Raw genomic sequence first — 24083 nt, forward strand, 5'->3', positions numbered from 1 at the left:
AGATTACGTGCCAATCGTTTCCTTGGATAAGATCCTTTCTTGACTGTTCTGTTCCTTCACCATAGACTCCACCCCCACCCCAGCCTCGAAGCTGTAAGCTGTTTGTACCTCTGCTTAAGCCCCTTCTTGACGATTTGAGTAGTATAACGGGAAATAAACCTATGAAATGCACGAAAATATAATCTGGTATCGAGACCCCCCCATATCACCATTTCACACTATGTACAGAGGATCTACATCATGGGTACGCGCAAATATGTTCCAGGGGGCCAAAAAGTGTGGCTGTTGTGTTATCTAGGGCCGCAATAATGGCATGTGGGAGGTGTAAGGTGTGCCTAGGGCAAGCAAAGCATGTACATATAAAGGCTGAATTGCACATTATGAGGCAAGAAATCCTGGGATAAACCAACTTTCCCACTTGTGTGTAGACAATTGTTTTATTTCACTTTGCCCAGGGTCATTTTAAGGCATTGACAAAGTGGGCTCTAGCCCAGGGCCCCAGCCCTTCAAGGGCCCCCTAATAGAACCAGCTCTGTTCTGAAAAGTCTTGCCCTGGTGAACTTGAGTAATTCTTAAACTTATTATTTTAATTAGCATTTTCCTTTAATTAATTTTTAACATTGGTGTTGTGTGAGAGTCTATTACAGACATTTTGCAGAGAAATGTGTTTATGGTTCATGCAGAATCCATAAAAAATAGTTTCTTTTAGATCACAACAGGACCTCACAAATGAGAAATTGGAAGGTGTCTGAGATTATTTGCAGTAATACTAATGACCTTCTGATGTGTTACAATATTAAAAACACTCATCAATATCCTTGAATATTTGCTGCAAACACATTTAGAATTTGGGCGAGCGCACCTGTCCACTGTCAGTAAGAAGGCCAACAAGCATTTACAATGCAATGGTTTCGCCTTTTGAAAAGTTTGAGCTATTGGCATTGTAAATTACAAAATTAGTATTTATGTGTTGGTTTTGAAAACAGATAAATAAATTGCATTGTCATTTACAATGCCAATAGTTTAATCTCTGGCAAATGCCACACAAAAACACACAGAGCCACACACACACACACACAGAGCCACACACACACACAGAGCCACACACACACACAGAGCCACACACACACACAGAGCCACACACTGAGCCACACACACACTGAGCCACACACACACAGAGCCACACACACACAGAGCCACACACACACAGAGCCACACACACAGAGCCACACACACACAGAGCCACACACACACAGAGCCACACACACACACAGACCCACACATAGAGCCACACACACACACACACACACTCCCACGGCCACACACACACCCACCCACCGCCACACACCCACCCACCCAGAGCCACACACCCACCCACAGCCACACACACACACACCCAGAGCCACACACACACACACCCAGAGCCACACACACCCACACACACACACCCAGAGCCACACACACACCCAGAGCCACACACACACCCAGAGCCACACACACACACACCCAGAGCCACACACACACACACCCAGAGCCACACACACACACACCCAGAGCCACACACACACACACCCAGAGCCACACACACACACACCCAGAGCCACACACACACACACCCAGAGCCACACACACCCAGAGCCACACACACACACACCCAGAGCCACACACACACACACCCAGAGCCACACACACACACACCCAGAGCCACACACACACACACCCAGAGCCACACACACACACACCCAGAGCCACACACACACACACCCAGAGCCACACACACACACACCCAGAGCCACACACACACACCCAGAGCCACACACACACACCCAGAGCCACACACACCCACCCAGAGCCACACACACGCACCCAGAGCCACACACACGCACCCAGAGCCACACACACGCACCCAGAGCCACACACACGCACCCAGAGCCACACACACACACCCAGAGACACACACACCCACACACCCAGAGCCACACCCACCCACCCAGAGCCACACCCACCCACCCGCGCCACACACACCCACCCAGAGCCACACACCCACCCAGAACCACACACCCACCCAGAGCCACACACCCACCCAGAGCCACACACACCCACCCAGAGCCACACACACCCACCCAGAGCCACACACACCCACCCAGAGCCACACACACCCACCCAGAGCCACACACACCCACCCAGAGCCACACACACCCACCCAGAGCCACACACACCCACCCAGAGCCACACACACCCACCCAGAGCCACACACACCCACCCAGAGCCACACACACCCACCCAGAGCCACACACACCCACCCAGAGCCACACACACCCACCCAGAGCCACACACACCCACCCAGAGCCACACATACCCACCCAGAGCCACACATACCCACCCAGAGCCACACACACACCCACCCAGAGCCACACACACACCCACACCCAGAGCCACACACACACACACCCAGAGCCACACACACACACCCAGAGCCCCACACACACACACACACACCCAGAGCCACACACACACACACACACACACACACACACCCAGAGCCACACACACACCCAGAGCCACACACACCCAGAGCCACACACACCCACACACCCAGAGCCCCACACACCCAGAGCCACACACACCCACCCAGAGCCACACCCACCCACCCAGAGCCACACCCACCCACCCAGAGCCACACCCACCCACCCAGAGCCACACACACCCACCCAGAGCCACACACACCCACCCAGAGCCACACACACCCACCCAGAGCCACACACACCCACCCAGAGCCACACACACCCACCCAGAGCCACACACACCCACCCAGAGCCACACACACACACACCCAGAGCCACACACACACACACCCAGAGCCACACACACACCCAGTGCCACACACACACACCCAGTGCCACACACACACACCCAGAGCCACACACACACACCCACCCAGAGCCACACACCCACCCAGAGCCACACACCCACCCAGAGCCACACACACCCACCCAGAGCCACACACACACACACCCAGAGCCACACACACACCCACCCAGAGCCACACACACACCCACCCAGAGCCACACACACACACCCCCAGAGCCACACACCCACCCAGAGCCACACCCACCCACCGCCACACACAGAGAGCCACACACCCACCCAGAGCCACACACACCCACCCAGAGCCACACACACCCACCCAGAGCCACACACACCCACCCAGAGCCACACACACCCACCCAGAGCCACACACACCCACCCAGAGCCACACACACCCACCCACCCAGAGCCACACACACAATCACCCACCCAGAGCCACACACACCCACCCAGAGCCACACACACCCACCCAGAGCCACACACACACACACACACACACACACACACCCACCCACGGCCACACACACACACACACCCACCCAGAGCCACACACACACATCCACCCAGAGCCACACGCACACCCAGAGCCACACACACACACCCAGAGCCACACACACCCAGAGCCACACACACCCAGAGCCACACACACCCAGAGCCACACACACCCACCCAGAGCCACACACACCCACCCAGAGCCACACACACCCACCCAGAGCCACACACACCCACCCAGAGCCACACACACCCACCCAGAGCCACACACACCCACCCAGAGCCACACACACACACCCAGAGCCACACACACCCACACACCCAGAGACACACACACCCACACACCCAGAGACACACACACCCACACACCCAGAGACACACACACCCACACACCCAGAGACACACACACCCACACACCCAGAGCCACACACACCCACCCAGAGCCACACACACCCACCCAGAGCCACACCCACCCACCTAGAGCCACACCCACCCACGCCACACACAGAGAGCCACACACACCCACCCAGAGCCACACACAGCCACCCAGAGCCACACACACCCACCCAGAGCCACACACACCCACCCAGAGCCACACACACCCACCCAGAGCCACACACACCCACCCAGAGCCACACACACCCACCCAGAGCCACACACACCCACCCAGAGCCACACACACCCACCCAGAGCCACACACACCCACCCAGAGCCACCCCCACCCACCCAGAGCCACCCCCACCCACCCAGAGCCACCCCCACCCACCCAGAGCCACCCCCACCCACCCAGAGCCACCCCCACCCACCCAGAGCCACACACACCCACCCAGAGCCACACACACACACCCAGAGCCACACACACACACCCAGAGCCACACACACACACCCAGAGCCACACACACCCACACACCCAGAGACACACACACCCACACACCCAGAGACACACACACCCACACACCCAGAGACACACACACCCACACACCCAGAGACACACACACCCACACACCCAGAGACACACACACCCACACACCCAGAGCCACACACACCCACCCAGAGCCACACACACCCACCCAGAGCCACACCCACCCACCTAGAGCCACACCCACCCACGCCACACACAGAGAGCCACACACACCCACCCAGAGCCACACACACCCACCCAGAGCCACACACACCCACCCAGAGCCACACACACCCACCCAGAGCCACACACACCCACCCAGAGCCACACACACCCACCCAGAGCCACACACACCCACCCAGAGCCACACACACCCACCCAGAGCCACACACACCCACCCAGAGCCACACACACCCACCCAGAGCCACACACACCCACCCAGAGCCACACACACCCACCCAGAGCCACACACACCCACCCAGAGCCACCCCCACCCAGAGCCACCCCCACCCACCCAGAGCCACCCCCACCCACCCAGAGCCACACACACACACCCAGAGCCACACACACACCCCCAGAGCCACACACACCCCCAGAGCCACACCCACCCAGAGCCACACCCACCCACCGCCACACACAGAGAGCCACACACAGAGAGCCACACACACCCACACAGAGCCACACACACACCCACCCAGAGCCACACACACCCACCCAGAGCCACACACACCCACCAAGAGCCACACACACCCACCCAGAGCCACACACCCCCACCCAGAGCCACACCCCCCCATCCAGAGCCACACCCCCCCATCCAGAGCCACACACACCCACCCAGAGCCACACACACCCACCCAGAGCCACACCCACCCACCCAGAGCCACGCACAGCGAGGGGGCAGGGAAGCAAGCACAGCGAGGGGGCAGGGAAGCAAGCACAGTGAGGGGGCAGGGAAGCAAGCACAGTGAGGGGGCAGGGAAGCAAGCACAGCGAGAGGGCAGGGAAGCACTTCCTCTCACTCCCAGACCCTCCCAACATCCCGTCAGCCTTGCGCAACATCCGAGGGCTTAACCATCCCTGCATGACACACGGTCAGCAACGGCCTCTTGGGGTCCGAGGGCATCCGTATATCATGAACACCACAGAGAACAAGGGGATCCCGGTGAAAGACTGGGTACGGATTGGGGCGCAATTAAGCCAACAGACCAATTCTCCTCGTTTGTGCAACACAGGCCCACCTTACAGTAGGTGCAATCATGGAAAAGCACACGCTAAATCTTCAAGAGGTGGGCATAGTTTGCCAGCCCCCTTCACTCGTGTTCTGGGAGTATTAATCAAAGATGAACCCGTCAACGTACACTCGCGGCTCAGTAAACATGACCTAGCAGTCACTACTACTTTAAATGCTACGGCAAACTTAATGAATGGTTTGACAGCTAATACACCCAGCCAAGTATTACTCGCAGAAACTAGTAAGAAACATGACCCGCTCATTATTTGAGGAGTAGGCAATATGTCAGATGTGAAAATCCAATGTTGGGAATAACAGATGCCCCATCCTTTTGCCCCTACTCATCCTTCACCAATTCATCAGAGTCTCAGATGGGACATGTGTGCTTTTGCTCGTTTGGAAGAACTTTACCGCCCTTATCCTTTCTGCAGACACACAGGGCCCATCATGTAGCGCCACTGCCCTACAGCCTTCCGAATGGCCCTCGTGCACAGCTAACCAATGGCTCTTTTGCAGAGCTCTAAGCTACCACTGTTAATACCAGCACTGATAGCATCTACTGCAGCTTCCATTGCCTCTTACACATTGCATCTCTCCTACAGAACAAAACAGCTCATACCCAACAGCGTCTGTCCTGAACACACCACCGGCAGAGCCACCGCTGTATGGAACTGTCATAATCCGTTATACCGCCCCAATGCTTCTCCGCAGCCTACCTGCGTTTACCCTCCACGGCTCATCGGTCCCTCTCCAGCTAGGACCATAACATACACTGCCCACCAGCCTCTCCTCCACAGCTTATCAGTGCCCCTCCCGCACAGACCACCGACGCTCGTGCGTTTACCCTTCGGTCCCGAATTAGTTTAATTACATATACATCCAGCTCCCACGGTACCACTGAAACATCCCAGTGCCCAGGACTCACCATGAAGTCGCTACAGAAGCTGTCGTCACCGCAGGGGTCCTTCCTCTCCATGGCTCTCACCCGCTGGATAAAGCTCCGTAGGATCACCGCCTGCTCCATGCTGCCTCGCGACATGCCCGTTCCCCTATATCAGCAATTGCCCTTCAAGCCCCCATCCAGCCCCGTGCCGGGTCGCTCATCACGCCCAGCGGCTGTTCCCAGCCTGGCTACTCTTCCTAGGCTCGGCGACTCCTCCGGGTAAGGGAGGGGCTGGCCGGAACTGGGGGCAGCGAGCCCTCCAACGCCCACATAGAAACAGCAGACGGACGCTACGTTAGGAACCGTGCGTGCGTGAACAAAGAAGGACTGGGGATCCGTCCCCGTGGCGCTAACATGCTGCCATCATCCAATGGGAGCGAACTCAGTCGCCAACTAGAAAGGAATTTAATTGTAGACTGACCTGGTTAACCAGACGAAGAAAGAATGTTTTGTTGAGTATTAGTCAACATGTTGGAGCGGGAATAGCTCGGAGTCTCCAGTATTGACGACCTAATGTGGGCGGATTCAGTAGGCACACGGACCGCAGGAGGGGGGCGGGCAGGCACAGGACAGCGGGGGGGGGGGCGGAACAGACAGCATGAGGGGGGGCGGGAACACGAACAGCGGGAGGGGGGGAACGGGCACACGGTCAGCGGGAGGGGGGGTGGGAACAGGCACTCACCTGGACTTCTTCCGGCGGCCGTGGTCGGCATAATGACGAAAACAAACACCTAAAAAACGAAACACCGCCCGATGACGATGCAAAAAGGGTGGAGAGGGAAAAATTCTTGGGAACGCCCACGAATCTGGTCCGGCCTTGAAATGTTGTGTGAAGTGGGCTCTTCTGGGGAGGTAGAGCACGAGTCTTGCCCCTGAGTTCTGTATTATATGCCATTTCTTCAGGAGACGTGCAGTGATTCCTACATAGGGTATGTCCGTAGTTCAGTCTGCTGGTGATGACGTGTCTGACAGTTCCAGTAGGATGAGGGCTGCTGTTTCCCCACTGTCCAGGGATCTGATGTAGTCTGTGGCTGCAATCTAGGCTGTCTCGGTGCTGTGGTTAGTTTGAAATCCTGATTGGGAGGGATCCAGAAGTTTGTGCTCTTGTAGGTGTTGGGTGAGTTGCAGTTAACATTTATATGAGACCACTAGCTGAGGTTGTCCGTCCGTTTGGCATAAAAATTATATCATATGCAGATGACACCCAGCTAGTGGTCTCTCTGTCGCAGGAGGATGATCAATCTGCCCCATCGAGGCTACGGAGTTGTTTGGAAGCAGTTAAGGGATGGATGACAGCATCCTCCCTAAAACTCAATGGAGATAAGACGGAGCTGATGCTCCTGGGATCCTCCTTCCCAGCACATTTCAACTCTCTCTGGCCCCCCTGCTTAGGTAGCCCCCCTTCTCCAAAGGACACCATAAAGAGCTTGGGTGTCTGGTTGGATAGGGCTCTCTCCTTTAACATCCATGCTACAAAACTCTCCGCAACCTGTTTTGGCCTCCTTCGGATGTTGAGGAAAGTCCTCCCTCTCTTGCCGATGGAGGCCAAACAGGTAGCCATCCAGGGCCTTATTCAATCTCGCCTGGACTGCAATAACGCGCTGTATCTCGGTGCTCCGGACTACACTCTACGTAAGCTACAGATTGTGCAGAACTGCAGCGCCTGAACCCTGCTCCAACTGCCTCGCAGGCAATCTGCCAAACCAGGGCTGATTAAATTACATTGGCTGCCTGTACGACAGAGAATCATTTTTAAGGCGATGTGCATCGCCCACCAGTCTTTCTGGGGCTCGGGCCCAGCAATCAACCACCAACTGATAACTCAATATCATCCTTCTAGAAATCTTAGATCTAGTCAGTCCTTTTTAGCTGTGGTCCCCAGAATTAGGAGATTGAGAGCAGGTGGCAGGATGTTCTCTCTCAATGCTGCCAAACATTGGAACTCCCTTCCTCTGAAGCTTAGATCCAACCCCAATCTTCTTTCGTTCCGAAAACAATTAAAGACCCTTTTGTTTTCCGTCCAGCTGTAAGCACTGCCTCCCTGTTTACTCCTCCCTCTTTTTGTTGCAGCAAATATACCTCTCATTTAGCGCTTGGACGCCTTCGGGCAGCAATCGCGCTGTACAAATACTTTTTTCATTTCATTTCAGTTTACTGCTTTCTCAATACTTTTGCTGGATAGGGGAGCAGAGAGATGGGCCAGTAGTTCTTCATTTTGGCTGAGTCTGCAGATGTTTTTTTCAGGAGGGGCCTCACTTCCGTTTGTTTCCAGTCCTCCGGGAAGAAGGTAGCGGTGATGGATGTACTTAGCTCGTCACCAACGGGCATCATTCCAAACCACCATTTTTTTCTCCCCAGTGTGCCACTTTAAAGAGAGGCCCACCTAATTCAATTCAGTACTGACACTGTTTCTCATGGAAACAGTCCAAAGCAAACCTTGGTCATCTCCTGTCTACCCTGCAGCCATCCGCTATTTTACTTTTTTATTTTTTACTTGGGGGAAATGAGGTTCGCAGCCCCTGAATGTCATTGACAAAACTACGCCCCTGGTTAGGAGACTGCCCAGGAGATGCATTGAAGGGGGCCAGTCTGCCAAACTCTTCTCTCACTTCTGTGACAGGATGTAACGCAGGTGGCATGCTGTGAGACTCTACCTAGAAAACCCATCTCAGGGTGGTGGTGGTCTGCTCCGAGGTGATAGGCTGCAACACTTGGAGAAAAAGACACATTGTAGGCTTTCAGTTCCTGCCTACTGAAACTAGGAGACCTCCCAGAATATTCATTGTAGTCTGATGGTCTGCACCCAGGTGACAAGCTACAAGTCTCCTCACAGAATGCACCGCGGATGCGTTAAGCTCACACCTGACGGCAGCCTATGAGACTCCTCAGAACCTGCTGCAGGCTTCTAGTTCGATTCCAGGGGACAGGATACGAGTCCTCGTGCTGAACACCTTGCTGGCTTTCTACTCCCACCCAAGTGACAAGCCGAGACACTTGCCGGATTACATATCGCAGGGCGAGTTCTGCACCTTGCTGATAGGTTGGTGTTCGTTTGATTTGGGAGTGAGAGATAAGGGAGGGACGTTATCCTGCGAACACTTGGGGACTTCCAGAACGCCGCAGCGCTCTGAAGGTGGGCAATGGGCATTGTGTTTCTTGGGCGGTGGACGAGGGTATAGTCTGAATGATTACCAGTAGGTTGTCACCTGCTTCTTCAGCGCCCTGTTCTGATGGGCGCAATGAATGTATTTCCTCTACAATGATCTCCATTTTGTGTAAAATAGCCACAGGTAGATAATTTGTCGGGCACTTTTGCCTCCTGTGAAATAATGTACCGCATAATTATAGTATAGCTGTGCACATCTCGGGCAGCTTGTAACCTGTGCCCGAGCTGCGCCGCATACCTCGTGCCCGGTTTACCTTTAAAGCGACTCGTTCTGTGTTTAGAATTGTGCTTTATAGCGCATGCTGCCAACTAACTAAATTGCCTCTTGGCACATACAGGGCTCATTTGCTGTCCTTTTGGCCTAACATATGAGCTTCAGGGCGCGCGCACACTTCCAGGTAGGTGGTCTGCTCGCCAGGCCATTTTGCGGACATCCTGGCTATTGCGTAGGATTCTTTGGATGCCACCAGGGGGGCATAACTACTAGCCCAATACGCCAGCACCGGTTTGTGGTAACCACGTGGGTAGCTTGCTTATTAGCAAGCCCTGCCGTGGCGGTGGTAGCTTGCTTATTAGCAGGCCATGGCATGGCGTGAGCATATGGCAGAGGTGAGGGTGAGACTGCAAGTGTCCTGCCTACTTAGGCATAGTCAGCCATTAAAAATACAGTCGCTAACGAAGGGAATTTAATCTGCTTCTCGGCACACAACGCCAGCAGGATGTGACATTGTGCCGCGTTGCCCGCTTTCCCGACGTGCCATCTCCCCCTCCCCTGGGCCCCGCTGTGCCCTGCGACCCGCCTCTTAGCTCACCTGCTCCAGATGGGCGGCACAGTGGGGGACGCACTGGCAGAGGCAGATGTGTTTGTTTGCCGGAGACAATGTTGTGCGGCTGCAGACGGCACTGCCTGGCAGCGGGCTTTGCTCCCTGACACTCCAGTCACACTCCGAGTAGCGCTGGCAGGGAGGGGGCACCTACCCAAACTCTTTAGACATGCCGCTCTTGTCTTTACTTTCAGTTTTTTTAAGTTCCAAGGAAACTAGAATCCTGGCTGATCCGGGCAGGGCTCATGTATTCTGCCTACTCTCAGCTTGTTCCGTCAGGATGGTTTCCGGACACATCGGGATTGTTTTTAGCCACTCCATCCATTTGTGTTAACTGTTTTCAAGTGCAGTTGGGCCCCTCGTTTAGAAAAGTCACGTTCTTCAGCTGTCAGTTTGTCTACTTGGTGGTCTCGTACGTTGAATATTGAAAATGCTTCCAAGTTCCTATGACATCGGCTCCCATAAAACCCTTCCAACCAAGCACTCTGCCAGCATGTAGTGTGCATCTCGTCCTCACAGCGCGTCATGACCTCACGAGGGGTGTAATACGATATATGAGTACTACAACAATTAAGTCGAACTGCTATGCACCAGATGTAACACCCCCACATTCTATCTTAGAAAATGGTGTTTCAGTGGTGCTCGCCAATAACAAACGGTGGAGAGAGCATCGGGGGAGAGGGAGCGGGGGAGGGGATTAATAATAATTTTAAAACGTACCTCGCGGCTTGCAATACTCGCGGGGTCGCGCAGGGATGGTGACGGGTTTTAAAAATTAAGTTTAAAAGAAAAACTTGAACATACTTGAACGGGTGGGTCCGCACCTCCTCTGCTGTCTGCTCCTGGGCCGGGGTCCGGTGCATTGGAATGGCGCCTTCTCTGAGTGAGTGGCTGGCAACCCTGGCTCTCAGCCAATCCAGCGGGAGGGGGGGGGGGCGGAACGGACAGCGGGAGGGGGGCGGGAACACGAACAGCGGGAGGGGGGGGGGAACGGGCATACGGTCAGCGGGAGGGGGGGCGGGAACGGGCACTCATCTGGACTTCTTCCGGCGGCCGTGGTCTGCATAATGACACAAACAAACACCTAAAAAAAAAACGAAACTCCGCCCACCGCCCGATGACGATGCAAAAAGGGTGGAGAGGGAAAAAATCTCGGGAACGCCCACGAATCTGGTCCGGCCTTGACGGACAGATCCGGCTTCCAATGGCTGGCTTCCATTTATGGAGCTAGCCAATGGAAGAAGGGGCGGATTCAAGTCCCCCATACTGCAAAACAAAAGATTTCACCTGGGCGGAGCTAGGAGCTCCGGCCCCAGGCGAAACCTAAAAAGGGCATGAAAGGGCTGAAATTGAACCATAAATTCAAAGTTGTTCCAAACGGGGGCCCCACAAATGTTTGTCCCAGGGCTCTGAAATCCTTAAGATGTCCCTCACTTTACCTTCGTTTTCTTCATTATCACATATAAGAGGACCTCAAAATGCATGACTTCAGGATGAGCACTGTACAAAACGTTCTCTTGCTTTTTATTTGCTAAACTATAATGTTATCCATGTGTAATAGGAACACTGGCCACTCGGGGGGTAAACAAAACAACGGATTTGCCTCTTAGTTCATTATTTGCAGAGTTGCCAGGTGGAGGGAAAGCATGCATTTTTCTAAATCATCTTTGCAAACTATCATCTTAAAGAAAAAAAATTCTCAATGCGCTGATATAATCTGATGTACTAAGATGAAATGCTTCTGTATGTTAATGAAATACACTTTTTGAATTTTCAAGAGACTATCAGATTTTTACAGTTGCAACACGTCTTTAAAATTAAGGTGTTACTAAATTTAAGTAGTGCACAACACCTTAATTACTTCCTTTAACGTCAGTTAAGCTGTAAATAAATATGTTCCCCTTCATTTAACATATTTTTCAATGTTCGTGTTGAGTCGAGAAACAGCAGCCCAGTGCTGCTGTTGACCAGGGGGCCACACATAAAGGACATGAGGGCCACACCTTGAATATCACTGATCTACATGAAACATCCAGCACAATAGAAGCATCCTGAACTTTTGAACACTACTTTAAGAGCATTGCTGAAACAATGCTGACTTCACATAAGCAATTGTGTTTTCACCATTAACATGAGCAGACACTGACTGCTATGTCTACATTTTGAGTGGCTTATTAAAAGTAGAATAGTAAACTGATTTTATATACTGCCCCAAGTTGCAGTCGGAGACGCTTGTATTACATGTTTTCCACAAAGCTCCACTTAAGAGGTTTGTCTGGTTCCCCCTTGGTACACTGTTTTACACAGACAGAGAGACAGAGAGACAGAGAGACAGAGAGACAGAGAGACAGACAGAGACAGAGAGAGAGAGAGAGAGAGAGAGAGAGAGAGAGACAGAGACAGACAGAGACAGACAGAGAGAGAGAGAGAGAGAGAGAGAGAGAGAGAATATGAATGAATGAATATATATGAATGCCATGTTTGTAATACATAAACCTGCAAAACCACCTTGACTGACATCCTTTTGTGACCAGGTGCTCTTGGTGGCATTGATCTATGTTGCTCGGATTGCTCACCTGTAAGCTCCATTACAACGCCAGTAATTACACCAAGAGATCGGCGGAAATGCACAAGCAGGTGTGCCCCTAACCGCGCTCTCTTACACACACACACCACCCACCCCCCCCTCTGGCGCAACTTTGACACACCCCAGTTGTATATATTGTGTAAATGAACTGTTAACCGATGCCTGCTTCCTCAGCAGGTTCTGGTGTAATTTGCCAGTTTCTTCAATTCGGTAGTGATTTGTACCATCATAATCTGTGTCCGAGGATCCCAACGTAAACCAAGGTTAATAAATACTCTTTCAAGCCAAGGGACAAGGAAAATTCATACTGCTTCTGTGTCTGTTATCTTCCAGATTATTTTACTACCACAAACGTTTCTATGGCATCTAGAAAAGGGCGCTGATTTTTAGACTCTCGGATGGCTTTGACTCCAATGGTTTCTGTTGCAACACTACTGAAAGCAGAGCCAGCGACTTATAATAATAATTATGTCCAGGGCTTTAACATTTCCACTGTTTTTTTCCATATTTATTATTTAATTCAGCGTATTCCTAAATATTTTGTGTTCGTGTAAAGCTGCAATCTGCATTTCTTTTATTAAACAGATTAGCGTACACTAGTGTTTGATAGTACCGTTATCAGTCATAGAAGAATACACTTGTATGAATCTCTCAGCATTATACCTTAATAATACCCTTTTTATTATAAATTTATAACTCACATGTTGTCAGTTGTCTACCATGTGGGTGTCTGAAAGAATGAGCATACACTCAAATGTTTTTTGGTTTGTTTTAAACAATGGATTGAAGTCTTTTGCTTGCTGTGTGTGTGTAGAAAACAGATAACCATAAACCTACCATAAGGTTTTACTTGATACCACAGTGAATTATCGTACTAAATAAAATCATCCAGCGAGATGGGGACCTTTTTACTTTAAAAAGTATTACACAGCTTGCTAATAGTGCTCAGCTACCCTATAGTTAGTTGGGAGTAGAGCTTATCCCCACATTTGAAAGGGTCACATGGAGTAATTAAAAAAACATTTAGCCTATTTGGGATTTTGTTACCATTTAAACGCTATATTGTGGAATTTCTCCAAATAAGGTTATAAAGAGGAATAAACTGAAGTTATGGCATCTCTGTATTTCAAGGCAAACACAAGGAGATGATGGACAGAGAGCTGAAACTTTTCAAACACTCGCCCCCAGTCACAGATCTGGGTTGAATCCATCATCATTCTTTAGCTCACTTTGCCACCCCAGTTCAGAAATGTGCCATATCGTGTACATTTTTGCTGGCATTTTTTCTGCACGTAACATTTCTCCCATACAAAAAAAGTTGTATATTTGCATTATACATGTAAAAGCGCCATAAATGACGAACGGTATGTCCTGCGCCATAGGTACATGCGACACAAGCTCCCAGTCACCCATACACATCTCATTTATATGCACACATGTTCATACAAACCCCAAGGACCACACTCTCACTGACACACATGGCAGCCCTTTCCTAGTCCCCCTAGTCAAAGTATTTTGTTCAAACCATAGTACCAGGTTGTATGGAAATTAGGCTTAAAGCCAATGAAGGGGGGGGGGGGGGGGGGGGGTCTGGAATCTGATTTTTCTCATGTATGGCGGTTAACTTGCTCTTGTTTAGAATACGATGGTTCAACAGCAGCACGGGATGGCTGTATGGTTTCATATGTTCTATTTTCAAAACTTATAAAACATGTTTAATTATTCTCTCGTAGCCAAAAAAAGTCAGACCTCGACCAAAGGTGAACCACAAGTTTCCTCCAATCTACTGCATTCAAATGTAAGGCAGGACTTAAGCCATAATCCTAATGCCCCATCATAGCACCATCTTCATAGCAACTGATCTGATGCTCCACAGCACTTAAAAAAAAAAAAAGGCTAAAATGCATCTTTGCTTTACTATGTCCTCCGTTCCCAGAACAGGTTTTTTTTCTTAATGCACGCTGTGGTGATCCAAATATCCTGTATTTCACGTCGCCTCTAAGTTAATCCGACTAACGACTCCAAAAATACCTCTGCAATTTATTAAGGAGCTACCTATCTGAAACCAGAAGTGGCAGTTGATGAAAAACGTACAGCTGTTTGAGGAGGAAAAAATGGGAATGTCAAGTCTTCTGCAGAGACAACCTTACATTCCAAGAAACCCACCTTTTAAATGTATGAGCAGTTCCACTTTCAAACAGAAGTTGTGTTGTGAAGATTCCATTTACAGTGTGCCTGTTGTGTTGTAATACCATTTCATTGACGGCATGCACCGTGTGCTCTCGCATTCTAGCCCGTCGTTGAATCCCTTGCTCCATACCTGCAACCTGATCTTCTTTCTTTTCACAGAAGAGCTGCATCATCTTCACAAAGATCATCGAAGAGATTGACCGTGTGGAGCGGTCCTTTGGTGAGGATGAAAAGAAGTGCACTGTGATGTGAGCACTTCACCCTGTTATGGAGCTGTTGCTGAAGGGAATGCTCTATGCCGCTGGCTTATGTACAGTGTGGGACTGCAGGAAGTGAAGTTTAATATGTGCCTCTGTCCTAAATTTCGCTTCATCTCTATACTGGTCCTGTTCACTGTGGTAACTCCATACTTCTATCGGTTTATGCAGAGCCCTCACCAGGTGCAAAGTCCTGATTCTGTTGCTCTGTCACCTGCATATAAAGTGGCAGAGTCTGTAACTCCACACTCCAGGATTAGATGAGGTGGAGGCAATATAGTCATTCACTTATTTTTTTGTCTCTTTTTTTGCATACATGCATTGTGTATTCCTCCTCTCCCCCATCCCCCTTACTTCAGTATTTTGATTGGCGGAGGGTGTGTTACATGATCTAATTTATGTTCTGCAGGATTTTGATGTATTTATGTCCAGTCGGGCCCTTGAGTGGGTGTTTACAAAAGGCGTCTCACTGGCCTCAGATGGCTGGTTGGGGCGCCTCATACTGTGAATGTGTCCGTTCTACCTCAGTTTATGAACTTCCTCATTCTTGACTGAAATGTTCAGGTTTGAGTGAGGGCGTCTTAGTGGAGCTGTCCAATGCAAAGGCTGCTTCTGCTGGGTTTCCCTGAGCTTTGCTCCAGAAGCTTTGCACTGGATGTATGCATTCTCTTGACGCAGAGCCTCATGAGAATCCTGCTGTTCCTCCATGGCAAGACCTGCTACAGCAGGGTGTCGAGGCGGTGTATTCCCCACAAACCCTATTGCTGCTGCTGTTTTGTATATTGTATGATTGTGGTGGAGCAGAGTTGGGCCCTGTGTTGCACAAACAGACTTAGTGATGGTTTACAGGAAAAGAGGCAGGAGTGCTTGTTGCGCAGATGGTTGTGCACATGTGAAGAGTCATTTCTTCACCAGGTGGTTACCCTCTCCTCCGAAATCTGTGCCTTTTGTTTAGAATTTTGTAGTAAATAATGTTTCTTAAAGCTGTTAGGGGGTGGTTGCAGGGAGTTATTTACTTTAGTTTTTTAATAAGTATTTTTTGTTCTTTATTTCAAAGAAAATTTTGTTTTGTGAAGGTTTTTACACAAGTGACAAAAACTGATATATTTTGGAGAGTTTCTGCTTTTTGTAAATAAAATGGTTACTCAGTTTCAACTTCTTGTGTTTTTTTTCTTTCTCTGGACTCGTGCAGCATAGTAAGACTGACCACTGGTATAGTATTATCCAGTTTTTCATTTTTTCACATTTTAAAGGATCAGAGGATTTATAACCAGATTAAGACTGTTTTTTAAAGATGTATTAATTGTGTGTCTGTCTCTTCAAGGTCCAGGTGACATGCTAGTGATTGCCCAAAAATAAAAAAAATATCTCCTCTTGAGATCTGTTGGTGGCCAAATATTAAGGTTGAATGATCCAGTTCAAAAGACTGTTCAGCCAAGTTGGTTTGCTTGAAGTATATGACCTTGCAAAACCGTACCTGGAATATTGATATACATAATGTTGAATAACAGTGATTGAATGATCACCCTGCTGTGCAATTTCCCTCCTACAAATAGAGCCAAACATAGTGGCAATAGTCCTGGCCAATACAGTACACCCAATGATCCCAACCCTTACACGCTTAAACTATTTGGCATCATGTCCCGAAGATCCATTAGACTGCAGCTTTACAGGCTCTATAGTGTATGGAATTATAAGCCATCCATGTTGTTCTTAGGTGCAGAGAAAACATTTGATTCCATTGATTGGTGCTTTCTCCTTAGAAGTTTTCATAAATTATTTTATTTAAACCTTTTACAGTATTACATGAGCTCTTAATGATACACAGTGATATTGGCTGGATGCAGCACCGACCCACAGCGGGTTCTTAAAGCGTGATTAATATCACAACTAGAGAAATTATATATTATAGGCACTTAATAACGTACAATAGGAATATATGCATACATATTATTGAATTCCCAAGAACACATCAGACTTTACCCCCAAATGTGCAGAAGCAGTTGGGTTGCAATACAGTTTGAGATTCAGCAAATCTAATTATCATCATTTCCTTCTGGTTCTCCAGTTTTCTTTCCCACAAGATATTGCTGATATAGCCCCCAAAAACCTTTAGGCTGATTCTGAGGAGGTAACCGCTCATTGTAAATTTCTGACTGCTTGTTACACTATAACATGTATTTGGACCAATCCTCTATGGTCTGAACTGGGCCCCTAGCCCAGTGCATTGCTATTCTGCGCTTGGCAATTAGTAAACCCATTGCTACCAAACGTCTGACCTCCTTATTTAGATTTTTGGTATAACCCAACAAGGCAAGTAGCGGGTCTAGTTTTAGTGAGAGCCATGTGACCTCATTTAGTATTCGGATCACCTTGTCCCAAAATGTTGTAACCTTTGGGCAATAACCGGCAACATGCATGAACCCAGCTTCACCCTCTCTGCAGCGATAGCAAGCGGCCAAGTCACGCAGGCCATACCAACAGTCTCTCGGAGCGCAATAGACCCTGTTGAGGAATTTAAAGTGAATGAGGCGGTGCTTTCCGTTTAGTGAAATGTTTAGTAATTTCACAACCGCACTGCCAAGTGTTATCATCTATACCTAGACCGCCCTGCAAATCTAGTTAGGCTTTATTGGAACGTGTCCTCCTAGTTTCCTGCGTCAAATTATAAATAGTAGTCACATTCTTAGAGGGGCAGGTGGAGCGTAGAAGGAAAGAAAGGGACAGTAACTCTGGGGGTTCCTGCATGTCGTTGCCCACCAACTCATGCAGAGCATGTCTGACACTATAGAAGTGATATTGTGTAAGTGGTGTGATGTCATCTCCTTCGACTTCAATGTCAGCCCACCTGCCGACTCCTCCATCTAAAAATAAATCTCCCATCTTATTAATACTTAGTGTCATTAGAGCTTGTATTAGAGCTTGACTTGACTACTTCCTTTTCTCTGCTAACTTTACATGAGGGCGCTTGCCTGCCGGTTTAATAAATCCTGCCAAGCATGGACAGTAGAATTAATAGTCAAGTGTACCGGGTCTCCTGATGGAGGCCTGAAACAGCTTTGGCAGGAGAGTTTGAGGACCATCTGCCACCCTTTCAATTTTCAAGTGCAGAAGGTTCTGCGGGCCATGAATCCAATAGTGCGCATGGGAGCACTGCGCAGTTCTGTAATATAATTCTAGATCTGGCGCGTTGAGGCCGTCCATGGAATAAGGCAATGTAAGTATGTCTGATTTAACTAGGTTGCTTCTCAACCCAGGCAAGCTTTATTAATATTGAGCGGAGAACTTTAAACATATGCTTCAGAAGTATTATCAGAATGTTTTGGAACAGGAATAGAAATCTGGGAAGAACTATCACTTTCATAAGGGAGATGCAACATATCAATGATAATAGGAGACAAATCCATCGATCCACATCATCTTCAAGCTTGGAGATAGCCTTCCCATAAATCTCGTTGAGCACCAGTTCCGAATCCGTGTGCACTTTAATGCCTAAATAGCGAACTGAATCAGAGGACCATTGCAAAGGGAAATCCAGCTTAGTAGGTGTCATGGAAGGAGTCAGTGGAAACATTATGGATTTAGCCCAGATGACTGAGGCCAGATGTGGCGCCAAATCTCATAACCATGGTAAGTACAGGGGTGAGATTTGTTCTTGGCTCTCGTATGTATAAAAGCATATCATCAGCATACACATATAGAATGAGAACTATGAAAACAAAAAACAAATTCCTCTGTGTCCATGGTACTCTCTTAGTGCACAAGCCAATGGCTGTGCCACAATGGCGTATAGTAGCGGGGACACAGGCAACCTTGCTGAGTGCCTCTCAAAATAGCAATAGGGGACGTGACCGTATCACCCACCCTAACCCTAGCTACCGGCAAGTTATAAAAGATTGTCACCAGTTTGTGAAAGACATCACCCACAAAAACCCATCGTAGCACTGCTTTCATAAAGCCCATTCCACTGAATCAAATGCCTTCTCCGCGTCTAAGAAGACCGCAAGCAGCTTTGACCTCTGGTTTTATATGTTGAATGGGCCCAAATACAGTTCTCAGATTATATGTTAAGGTGCGGCCCGGAACAATGCACGCCTGTTCCGGTCTAACCAGGAATGGGACTAACTGAGCCAATCGATTCGCTAAGATTTTGGCAAAATGTTTTGTGTCCACATTCAGAAGTGACGAGGGCCTATAGGAGGAGCATTCATTTGGAGGCTTACCCGGTTTCAATAGGGTCACTATTAATGCCTCTCTCGTAGAGGGAGGCATCACACCTCCCTCCACCATCTCTTCAAATAATGTGGCTAGATGAGGAATGAGCAGCTCCTTAAATTATTTATAAAAGGACACTGTAAGCCCATCTTGGCCTGGAGCTCTGCCGTCTCGCATAGCATTAAGAGCAGTATGGGTCTCGGGATCAAGGGGGCCCATAAGGTGCTCTCTGGGCGTTGGTAAGCCATGGTATTTGTATGTGCTCTAAGTAATCTTGCATAGCAGTTTCGTGTAGTACAACCGTGGAGCTATAGAGCTCTGTATAGTGTCTGCGTTATCTATCAGAAATCTTTGAGGGCTCCTACAACGAGCTGCCATACTCGTCCCGCAACTCTACTATCGAGCTAGCCTTTTTTGCGTGGTTGCAGTGCAGCAAGTACTGAGCTGGGACACTCCCCCTCGCCATATGTCTTGGCTGTAGTATATTTGCCCATGTGCTTCACTTCACTATCCGCACCTTCCTGATGTTCCTCAAGAGCCTTTTTCAGATCTTCAAGGACCCGAGCGTCGCCACATTGTAGGAGAGACTGCTCCAACCGAGCCATCTGCCCCTCAAGAGTCAACAGCCTGTTCTGCAATGAGCAAAGTACTACCGTATGCTGTGAGATGGCCACCCCTCTAATAAACACCTTAAATGTCTCACACTGTAGAAAAATGATGAACCGACCCAATGTTAACACTAAAAACAAGCATTGGAAATGCAATAGGTCTCGCAGCATTAGAGTTAGTGCTTTTAGAATTGTTTATGGGTTTTTTTTGTAAATCTTTAGCATTTTTGTTTCCTGTAGCCAATGCTAAAGAATTTCAAAAAAAAAAAGCCATAAACATTTCTAAAAGCTCTGAAATGCAGTCTGAAATGCTGGATATATATTCAGTACAGATACACTATATTGTTAATGAAGACATAGGATATAATATGTTGTACTGTATACACACAATTAGATGGGAACGTGCTGTGTGTGTCAGCGATTGAAAGAGACTGCACTCAGAGTTGCTGTGCGCATCAGCGAAAAGATTGCAGAGTAGACACGCAATACTTGTACTAAAGTGTTGTGCGATTGTACTGTAGGCACGCAATTTAAAATCCAGCTAAACGCGTCAGCAGAGTTGCTGTGCGCATCAGCGAGTGAACTGTAAACTAGACACGCAGTTTTAAAATCAAGATGTGCGTATCAGCGAAAAGATTGCAGGGTAGACGACCAAATACTTGTACAAAAGTGCTCTGCGTGTCAGCGAAAGAACGTAAAAGTCTGCACTGGGCACTGCTGTGCGAGTCTGCAAGAAAGCATGGAGCTGCTGTGCGCATCAGTGAGTAAACTGTAAAGTAGGCACGCAATTTAAAATCCAACTGTGCGCGTCAGCGCCGCGGAGTTGCTGTGTGCATCAGCGAGTGAACTGTAACTTATACACACAATTTTAAAATCAAGCTGTGCGTATCAGCGAAAGGATTGCAGGGTAGACATGCAAATACTTGCACAAATGTGCTGTGCGTGCCAGCGAATGAGCATTAAAGTGCACACAGCGTCGCTGTGCGCGTGAGCGATAGAGCATGGAGCTGCTGTGTACATAAAATGGACACAAAGCTGGTGTGCACGTTAGTATTGGCACAAAGCTGTTGTACACGCTGTTGTCCGTCTGTAAAGGCTGCTGGGTGTGTCAGCCAAGGAGAATGAAGCTGGTTTGCGCGTCAAGGTTTCTAGGTGCGCAATCAAAGAGCAACGTCGGGTCAATGCGTTGCACGTTGCGTTCCAATGACGAATTTCTGGAATGCCACAGTTATATGGAGAAGTCCTAAAGTTCACAGAGGAAAGCACAGTGCCAGCACGAGGACGGGCAGTCACGAGCAGGTAGTTAAAGAAATAACATGGAACCACCCGGACAGCGGTAAAGTTAACAAGTGAAAGCGGGATGTAAGTAGGGGGGAGGAGAAGTCTGGGCAGGCAGGATGACTCCGGGGAGGGGGCGGAGCGGGGCAGAGCGGCATGTGGGTGTGAAGAAGCCGGGCCTTTGAAGTGAAGCTAAGCTTCACTTCAAAGGTGTCGGAGGAATGCGGGCGGCTGTGCACGCGCTTTTAAGCTCAATGCACATGCGCATTGAGCTTAAAAGTCACGGGCACTGCAAGGAATCGCCACGATTCCTTGCAAGTTGGATAAAGAGTGGATAAGCCCCCATAGTCTCGCAAGCTCGATGCGCATGCGCATCGACAGGCGAGACCTAAAAAAGTCTTCGATAGATGAGGCCAACTCTGCCTTAAAGATTGAGTCTAGTATTGAGGAAATCTCCATGTGAAGGGCGCGCTCCTCTATGAGGGAATATCGATGTCTAACAGTACAGGAGAGTGATCAGAGAATGTACGAGGAAGCGGATTACAAGCGACCACTCGGGGGGGGGGGCGATAGAGGAGCAATCTGGAAATCAACCAGTAATCCATTCTGGTGTAGATAGATATCATGTGGGGCAGAGTAGTGGGTGAAACCTTCTGTGCCAGGGAATCTCGCACGTCAAACATCCAAAAGGCCCAGTTGTCCACTGATGTCTTCTATAGCTCTAGCAGCCGCAGAGGGACGCAGAGGATGGCCCCTAGAGCGGTCCAGGGATGGGTTCATGACACAGTTGAACCCCCCAAACTGTGGTATGTCTGGTTCTTTCAACATACCGCCAGATAATGTGTAAGAAAAATGCGGATCATCATAGTTCGGGCAGTAGACATTGACTAAGTGAATATTCAAACCTTCCCTATGGCACCGGGATATCACAAATGCACTATTGAGGTCAATGTCTACTTCTTCCAATGTGATACCCAATCTTGGATTTACCCATGTGAGGACTCCCCTAGCATGTGTAGTAAACCCAGCAGCACTATAATGACCTTGCAATCGTTTGAGTGAGCATGCTGCTATGGGGGGCAGATGTGTTTCTTGTATAAATGCAACATCTACTGTATGTTGCTTTAGATACGCCACAACTTTGCACAATTTCCGAAAGTCGCTGAGGCCCCTAAAGTTCCAGGTCACAAATCTGACTCTGTTGGGAGTGGTGTGTGTTATTTTGTTAGAAGCCATAGAGTACACTACCGGTCTATCTCTGACCACCATGGCTGCATCATCAGCCATATTTGAGCATTATGTACATATTGCATGTATACTGTAAATTTGCAAACAATAACCCCCCTGCCCACACTATGCAGTCCCCAACTTGGCATAGCCTATATACTTCCCACCATCCTGTAACAAAACATGACCTAAATTAGTGCAATTCTAAAAATAAAAAACTGTTTCCTTGTCATGAAGTGTGTAACACGCAAGGGAGGATGTTACTGGTGTACTACTACTACTTTTAGCCGGCTTAAACATTGTAAAAAAACTAAGACACTTTAGCACAATAACATGAGACACTATAGATAGAACAGTGACAGCCCCATATTCAGTACTCAAGAACAGTTATCTGGGGCAAGTAACTCCGGGTGCTAATAGAGAAGTTCTCACCAGTGTGTGACCATAGCTGCAACCATCAAATAGATATGAAGAGTACAGATTAGCCTATACTAGTATTAAACCAGGTCTTACAGGGACTCAACATAACTTCAAGTACTTCCCAAGCAAGCCCATATTAGATCTGTGTGCCAAACTACCTTAGAGGACGGTAACTGGATGGCTATTGGGTTACCCCTAATAAGCTCACAGATAAGCTGTCCATAACGCCTCCAAGATGGGACTCCTTAAATGAAATCAACGGACAGGGTCACTTGAAGGAGTTATTGTCCGCTCCGCATCAGCTCCCCCTGTAGCCACAGAAGAGTCGGAGTGTTCCTTACTAGCCTTATCATTCTCCCTTTTCTTTAAGAAATGTAGAACCTGCTTCAGGTCCGTGAAGATATGAGCTTTAGCATCCACCTGAATGCGCAATTTAGCAGGATACATCATGTTATGGTCTAAGTTCAGATCCCGGAGCTTTCTCTTGTTCGATAGAAACTGGCGACGGGCAACCTGAACTTGCTGCGTAAAGTCGGGGTATAGCGATATGTCCATGCCTTCATAAGTCAGTGACTGTAGCTCTCTGGCCTGGTGTAGGGCTGCATCAGGATCCCTATAATTAAGCAGCTTGGCTATGATGGGCCTTGGGGTGCACCCGAGACTGGTCTGGGGGCCGATGACCTATGGGTCAGTTGAACAGTAAACACAGTTGCGAAAGTATCTCTACCAAACAGGGTCACCAGTAGATGCTCCACAAAGAATTCCATATTCTGAATGTTGGTGGATTCCTCAATGCCAATCAACCTAATGTTATTGCGCCTAGAGCGCGCCTCCAATTCCTCTGCCTTGATTTGCATGCCTGTAGGATTTTGTCCA

General features: G+C 49.0%; 1 protein-coding gene across 1 annotated transcript in view; it reads left to right on the plus strand.

The window, feature by feature from the left end:
• Window positions 1–16614, plus strand: part of RHEBL1 (RHEB like 1) — a 38725-nt gene extending 22111 nt beyond the window's left edge. The window contains exon 8 of the mRNA XM_078685762.1: window positions 15362–16614. Within this exon, the coding sequence (XP_078541888.1) occupies window positions 15362–15454 (93 nt within the window). The 3' untranslated portion in view covers window positions 15455–16614. The remainder of the gene's footprint in view (window positions 1–15361) is intronic.
• Window positions 16615–24083: the final 7469 nt, after the last annotated feature.

The sequence above is a fragment of the Lissotriton helveticus genome, chromosome 1_1, assembly GCF_964261635.1.
Source record: "Lissotriton helveticus chromosome 1_1, aLisHel1.1, whole genome shotgun sequence".
In the NCBI taxonomy this organism is placed as follows: Eukaryota; Metazoa; Chordata; class Amphibia; order Caudata; family Salamandridae; genus Lissotriton; species Lissotriton helveticus.